This window comes from Protomyctophum parallelum, assembly GCF_964188405.1.
Source record: "Protomyctophum parallelum genome assembly, chromosome: 13".
NCBI lineage: Eukaryota > Metazoa > Chordata > Actinopteri > Myctophiformes > Myctophidae > Protomyctophum > Protomyctophum parallelum.
In genome coordinates this window covers 38,490,434-38,498,586 of record NC_139708.1, presented here as the reverse complement: position 1 = coordinate 38,498,586, position 8,153 = coordinate 38,490,434, and the positions used below count along the sequence as shown (strand labels likewise).

Here is an 8,153-nt window from a genome sequence, read left to right as displayed (position 1 = left end):
TCCTCCTCCTCCCGCCAAAGATACCAAAGTTCAAGCCTAGTGTCGGCACTGCAGAGCGTGCAGATATCTGGACGCGACGGCTCAGGACAGGATCACTAAGAGTTCCATCCTCACGGCTGCAACAACAACAACAACAACAACAACCAGACACAGCTGTGTCTAAACAACAGAATACAACCACAACCACCTCTCTCTATAGTCTAGTCTATAGCGCGTAAACCCGACAGAATAACAAAATGGCCGAGCAGAAGATGGAGATGCTGGCGGACATGATGGAGGAGTCCAGGGGGATGTCGTCGTCTCGTCGGCCTCCTCCTCCCAACAGGTTTGAGCGCGTGTTCCAGCCGTGCCTGGCGGAGCTGCTGGGCACCACGTTCTTCGTGTTCGTCGGCTGCGTGTCGGTCATCGAGAACGACGCGGCGGCGACCGGCCGGCTGCAGCCGGCGCTGGTCCACGGCCTGGCCGTGGCCGTCCTGGTGGCCTGCATGGCCGAGATCAGGTGAGGGGAATTATTAACCGTTCTGACCTGAGATCAGATTCATACGAGGTTTCCACTGGACACACACTGGTCTGATGAACCCATTCTGACCTGAGATCAGATTCTAAAAATGTCAGTCGTTCTTTGATTTTTCAAAAATAGCAGACCTACAAGCTCGTAGCGCGCCACTCGGTGGCGCGCTATGAGCTTGTAGATCTGCTATTTTTAAATAGCTAAAGCATAACATGATGCTAACACCAAAATGGGTTCCCATTCAGAATGGGTTAAACCCGTTCTGACCTAAGATCAGATTCTAAAAAAATTCTTCTATACGTCCTGACAGTTTTCCATTCTGACCTGAGATCAGATTCTAAAAAATGTCTTCTATACGTCCTGACAGTTTTCCATTCTGACCCGAGATCAGATTCTAAAAAATGTCTTCTATACGTCCTGACAGTTTTCCATTCTGACCTGAGATCAGATTCTAAAAAATGTCTTCTATACGTCCTGACAGTTTTCCATTCTGACCTGAGATCAGATTCTAAAAAATGTCTTCTATACGTCCTGACAGTTTTCCATTTTGACCTGAGATCAGATTCTAAAAAAATGTCTTTATACGTCCTGACAGTTTTCCGTTCTGACCTGAGATCAGATTCTAAAAAATGTCTTCTATACATCCTGACAGTTTTCCATTCTGACCTGAGATCAGATTCTAAAAAATGTCTTCTACGTCCTGACAGTTTTCTGAAAAAGCTATATGTTTCTGTGTCAGTCGTTCTTCGATAATAAAAAAGCGCGCCACTTGGTGGCGCGCTATGAGCTTGTAGATCTGCTATTTTTCAATAGCTAAGCTAAAGCATAACATAGTGCCAACACCAAAATGGGTTAAACTCTCCTTTCTTGTTCGTGTTGCGTTCCCTTTATGAGAGTATGCAAAGTGAGAGGAAGTTGAACTGAGCAATTCATTCATTTGAGCCCTGCTGTAGAGTCATTTATTGATTGTGGGTGGGTGGTGAAAATAGCAGATCTACAAGCTCAACAGTGTGTGACGTTGCGATGCCTTTGAGCTTGCTGTCAGATTTGGTGTATAGAGGGAAATAGGAGTGGACCTGGTCATATTAAATATAATGGAGTAAGTGGTGTAAAGCGCTTTGAATTGCCTTTTCCATGTTAAATGTGGTCCACACATAAACTTTCCTCGCAGGCCAGTCTGACGTATACATGGATAGTTAAAATGTCGCTGGTATAGATAAGGTAATGAGGGAAGACATCGTAAAAAAAAAAAAAAAAAACACAGAAGAAAACATTCTCAGCCTTCTGACATCATGCTACTGTGCTGCATCTCGTCGCAACATATTTCACATTGTGAGAGAATATTTTCTTTTGAAGCTATGCCACTGGTGTGTTTAACACCAGTGAATGTCCGACCGTTCCAATAATGTCAACTCAAGGACTCCCAAATTGTAAACCTCAAAAAGGAACACTTTCACACTGTGGGCTCCTACAATCTACAATCTACAAGCTCATAGCGCGCCACCGAGTGGCGCGCTACGAGCTTGTAGGTCTGCTATTTATTATTTTTATCGAAGAACCACTGACATAGAAACATAGCTTTAGATTGTGGGGGCCTAAATAATATAGTAGAAGCGTTTTTATCAAGATTTGATCAATGTCACCGCATGGTCCACACACTGCAAATTAAGAAAAAATAAGAAAACTTTTTTTTGAGTGGTGCAACCACTCCTACAACCAGCTTGCAATGTCCTCGTACCTGTTTGTTTGTTTGTTTGTTTGTTTGTGTGTGTCTGTCTGTGTGAGTATGTGACTTAATAATAGCAGTAGGGGGCGCCAGAAACAGTGAGAGGGGTAGTGACTCTAATGAGAGAGAGTGAGAGAGAGAGAGAGAGAGAGAGAGAGAGGGGGGGGGGGGGGGGGGGAATTGCACCACTCAGTTCACACGTGTGTGATTTTTCTTTTCCAAGAGCAAAATTGCCAAAAGGGCACCCCCTAGTGTCTATCTGTGCACGCCACTGGTCTATATATATACATTTAACTATAGTAACTAGTAACTACTATAGACTACTATATAGTAGGCTACTATAGACGAATAGACAAATAAGTCAAAATATAAATTATATATATATACATAAGGCCTAGTTGTCCTGACCCCTTATCCATCATTTATACATTATGTAGGGATGTCCATGTTAACGATCCGATCACAATTTCTGTGTTAACCGATACCGAATACCGATACCAGAGAATAATATATAATAATTATAATACAAAAAGAAAAATATATCATTTAGAATAATTCTTTTGAAGTCCACAGACCGGGAATAGTGTTTATAGCTATATATCTTGTGTTGTGTTTATAGCGGACTCCTCACTCAAATGTGCTCTTGCAGTTTGGGGCAACTCGAAAGCAAACTCCACATCACATGCCCCAACATTTTATTTAACCGTACTCCTGTATCGGATCGGTGGTTAGCCCGGCATATTCACCGACACTGATATGACCCGATACTTTTCCAACACCGATACAGTGTCGGGACATCTCTAATAATTAGTGTGGACTTAAAACTGTTATTCATCTATAGTAGGCCTATACTCGATAAACCTTTTTTATCAATTGCTCAAGATTTTTGTGTTTTTAAATACCAGGCTATTTTCTTTCTTTCTTTTTTTCTTTTTTATATTTGTTTATGGCTTTTTATGCCTTTATTGATAGGGAACAGTAGACAGCCAGCGACTGGGGGGGGGGGGGATTGGGAGTGACAAGCGGCAAAGGCGGTCAAGCGACGGGTTAGCGAAACCCACGGCACGCCGTCCGGCTGGCTTGGCAGCTCAGGTGCCCAGCATGACGGTTAGCCTAGCATGACGGTTAGCCTAGCCTGACGGCTAGCCTAGCATGACGGTTAACCCATGACGGTTTCAAATAGTTGATGTATATATGGGGCTTAAAGTGAATTATTTATTATTATCTTTGCTATATTAACTAATCTACCAGAAGATTGCATGACCCCTGGGGGGGGGGGGGGGGGGGGTTGGTTCTCAAACCCACTTTGAGAACCAAGGGTTAAACACGGTTATTAAGGAGGAAGATAATGACGAGCAACAAGCCTATATATCTCTAATCCTGAACTGATTGCTCCCATTGAAGTCACACTGCCGGCTGATAGCAGTGCATGTGTGTAAAAACAACAGTCCATAAAACGCTTAACCCTTGAACCCCCCTCCCCTCCCCAAATGCAGCGGCTCCCATTTCAACCCCCCCTTCACCCTGGCCATCTACCTGTGCGGGGGCATGGAGTTAAACCTGGTGGTCCCGTACCTGGCCTGTCAGCTGGGGGGAGGGGTGATTGGAGCAGCTATGTCGAAGGTGAGACCATCTCTCTGTTATTATTATTATATATACGTGTATATAAGGTTTCTCAATCTCAAATCTAAAGTTTTGTGGTATTGTAGAGCTATTGCTGAAAATAGCCGATCTACAAGCTCACAGCGTGTCGCAGCGCGAGCTTGTAGATCGGCTATTTTCAGAAAGTGAAAAAAAACAGTCAAGGCCCGCCAAAATACATTTTGTTCGACTAAATCAACTGTCGATTTAGTCGACTAAAATCTGATGAGATTTAGCCGACTAAAACTAGACTAACACTAAAACATCCCCGGGTGACTAAAAATTTGACTAAAACTAAATGAAAACTATTCAAGAGACTATAAGACTAAAACTAAAATAGAGAATTTGCTGCCAAAAACGACAACACTTTGACCTTTGACCTAATTGTCCTCCGCCGTCCCGCACGCACGCACGCAGGCGATGACCAGCAGGGAGAACTACGCCAAGGCCCAGGGGGCGTCCTTTGACCTGCTGCAGTCCGAGAGCCAGCTAGGGGGCGCTCTCTTCGGGGAGGTGTTCATGACCTGTCTGGTCACCATGGTGGTGCTGCTGGGGGCCCTGAACCCCAAGACCAGGAGCCCCCTGGTGCCCTTCCTGGTGGGCTGCACCGTCATCATCAACGTCCTGGCAGGGTATTATATTTTATATTTTATATTTTATATTTTATATTTTATATTTTATATTTTATATTTTATATTTTATATTTTATATTTTATATTATCAGTAAATGTCCTCCAAAATTTGAGGACGGAATTTGGGCGCATTCCGTGGTGCATTTTGGGGTGCCGAGAATAATAATAATAATAATAATAAAAGCACTTTCTACAACAATGCTACGCGCTACGAGCTTGTAGGTCTGCTATTTTTGAAAAATCGAAGGGCGACTGACAGAGAAGACATTTTTTTTAATCTGATCTCAGGTCAGAATGGAAAACTGTCAGGATGTAGAAGACATTTTTTAGAATCTGATCTCAGGGCAGAATGGAAAACTGTCAGGATGTAGAAGACATTTTTAGAATCTGATCTCAGGTCAGAATGGAAAACTGTCAGGATGTAGAAGACATTTTTAGAATAGGTTAAAAGAACTCAGTATAGGGTGATGTGTCTTATAGGGCCTCCGGTAAGGCATTCCACAGCTTAGCTGCACGCAGGCCGAGAAAGCCCGGTCGGTCACCCATGGTGACAAGCTGGGTAGCCGGAACGTCCAGGAGAGCCTCTATATATTTTATATGTATAAGTGGCAGATAGCGGTACATTCAGACATATAACGGCATCAAGAGGCGGCAGGAAAACGCCTAGTCCAGGCGTCTCCCTTTCCTGGTCTTTAAAACAGCTGGTGGATGGAAATGACGCACGCCGCGCGCGGCTTCAACTTGCAGCGTCTGCAAAAAAAAACTGAAACGCTTTGCTCTGTTTAACCCATTCTGACATGAGATCAGATTCATATGAGGTTTCCACTGGACACACACTGGTCTGATGAACCCATTCTGACCTGAGATCAGATTCTAAAAATGTCAGTCGTTCTTCGATTATTCAAAAATAGCAGACCTACAAGCAATACGAGCTTGTAGATCTGCTATTTTTCAATAGCTAAAGCATAACATGATGCTGACACCAAAATGGGTGCCCGGTCAGAATGGGTTAAATACCAGGAAGAGACAGAGAATGTGGGGAAATAATATTAAAACAAACGCTCCAAGCCTCATAATGACTTATACGTACAGTATGCAATTTTGCAAGTTTAGTAAATAACAAACAAAAAAAGAAAACAAATGTTTTCTCAAGTATGGCATTTTAGCTGAAATGAGGACTTCATTGATCAATTATTTTGGTGTTCATCAGAAACTTGAATGTGTTACCATTACAAATAATCTTCGCTATTCCAAATATGTTTGTTTCCAAATATGTTTTCTTCCCTCTATATACTTTAAGATGACGAGATAATATTGAATGTCTTATCGCTGTTGCTCTGTGAGAAAGACTTGTATTTATTATTATATTTTATCATGCGCCTGATCTCAAACATGGCGTTTGGAAATCATAGAGATCTGTATCTCACGGTGTAGGATGTCATGTTTGCCGGAGTCACAAACGACTCCAGACCATGAAGATAAGATGGAAAACGTGATAAGTTTTAAGTATCATAGTCATTATGGTGGCGCCCTGGCTGGCCTCGTTTGGGAATTTCTCATTGACATTATTCTATGCACCTTTCCCACACAACTATAGAGATCTTATCACATGTAAACAGTCACCACTATAGTGTACAGTAATGTAACTGAGTTCTTTGCTATAGTAGGCCTAGTACAATTCTGACGTAGGCCTACATTTACTTTGCATTCATAACTAAATAATGAGTACATTACGTCGATGACTAACATTATTGACTAAATAATGTCAATTGTGCCAATATAAACTAGACAAAGAATGTTAGGGAGCAACTAGTGAAGAAAAGATCCATTCAATGTCATGCTGATGCTTGGGTCACGCTCCGGTAATATCCGATCTACAAGCAGTGACGCGTTGTGAGCTCGTAGAGCGGCTGTTTTTGGCATGCAGCCGAATCAGGCATTTAATGCGACAGTCTATTAAAGTCAAAACGGTCTAAAACTGGACTCAAACTAAAAGTATAGGTGACCAAAATAGGACTATATAAAACTAACTGGAATTGTATCCATTATAAGTTTCAAAATGAACCCATTCTGGGCGGGCACCCATTTTGGTGTTAGCATCATGTTATGCTTTAGCTATTGAAAAATAGCAGATCTACAAGCTCATAGTGCGCCACCGAGTGGCGCGATACGAGCTTGTAGGTCTGCTATTTTTGAAAAATAGACTGACATTTTTTTAGAATCTGATCTCAGGTCAGAATGGGTTCATCAGACCAGTGTGTGTCCTGCAGTGGAAACCTCGTATGAATCTGATCTCAGGTCAGAATGGGTTAACAGTGCAGCTGCGTTGTGGTGTTCTGTTCCTATACACACAGCGGGGACGTCTCTGGGACGTGTCTGAACCCGGCCAGAGCCTTCGGTCCGGCGCTGGTGTCAAACTACTGGACCTACCACTGGGTGTACTGGGTGGGGCCCATCGGGGGAGGCCTGCTGGCGGCCGCACTGGTCCGGTAGGTGCCACGCACGCACACACGCACGCACGCACGCACGCACGCACGCACGCACGCACGCACGCACACACACACACACACACACACACACACACACACACACACACACACACACACACACACACTTGAATTGAATTGAAAATTGAGCACCATGTGAGCAACATGGCGGCGCCCTTACGGTCTTCGTGTCTTGTCCTCTTTAGACAGTCCTTGGTATGACCCAGGATATGGAACCTGAATCGGTTCCATCACCACTGAATTACAGATGCATAATAAATTCATATCAATGCATGTTCTTAAATGTGTCTCTTCTCCTAGACTTCTCCTTGGAGACAGAGAGACCAGACTCCTCCTCAAACCATGAAACCATGTCAACGTGAGAGAGACGTGAAGATGACTTACTGTATCAAAATGTACGCTTTCTACAAAAAAAAATAACCCTTTATGTTGTTCTGTTGCACGTCTATATATTCTTCTGTATTTTTATTATATAAGAAAAAAAATATTTATATTTTAACACTATCAACAGAGAGATCCATCTTTTTTGTGGTTTTTGTCATGTTACGTTTTGGTGATGCTGTGGTATGTAAAGCGTATGCTGTAATAATGGTAACAAGAAGACTCGCCCCGTTTCTGTTTTCCTCCCAGAATTCTCCCCAGTGAGGGGTGGGAGAGGCTGGACAGCAGACGGCTGGACTTTGAATTTCTCTAACTATAAACTTTCATGACAGCAGAACAGCCTAAGTACAAATATAATGTATGAAAAGCTACTACAGTGAAGTCTGTTCACAGAAGTTGTTGTAGGATATGTGGGGATTATCTGACGAGGTACCATTTGAGGGGGCAAAACCTTACATATACTAAATTGTTTATAGGGTCAATATAAGTAAAATAATATAGCCTTTCTACAGGAGTATCTTTTTATATTTTTCCAAAAAGAATACAAACAGCCAATAGCATATTACAAAGTTATCCCCCTCACTGGGGGGAATTCCAGGAGGAAAACGGGCACGCACCGGGGTGAGTAGTCCGGTATTCGTAATAATGGTTCATGAATGTAATAACGGTTTTCTTGAACAACTTAAATGTGATAAAAGCTGGCCTGAGCCCGCCGGCGTGGTGGTCCGGGCACCCTAGGCTGCAATGCCATCCTG

The 8,153-nt window shown here is 43.0% G+C and overlaps 1 protein-coding gene across 1 annotated transcript; it reads left to right on the top strand.

Annotated features, from left to right (window-relative positions):
* Positions 1-236: 236 nt before the first annotated feature.
* On the top strand, positions 237-7,363 carry LOC310868634 (aquaporin-8-like; the record flags this gene model as incomplete). The annotated part of the gene is made up of 5 exons (XM_083779091.1): positions 237-499; positions 3,734-3,860; positions 4,296-4,510; positions 6,865-6,999; positions 7,318-7,363. 5 exons carry the CDS (start codon positions 237-239, stop codon positions 7,361-7,363), a joined length of 786 nt encoding a protein of 261 aa, XP_083635217.1.
* Between the last annotated feature and the right edge of the window lie 790 nt (positions 7,364-8,153).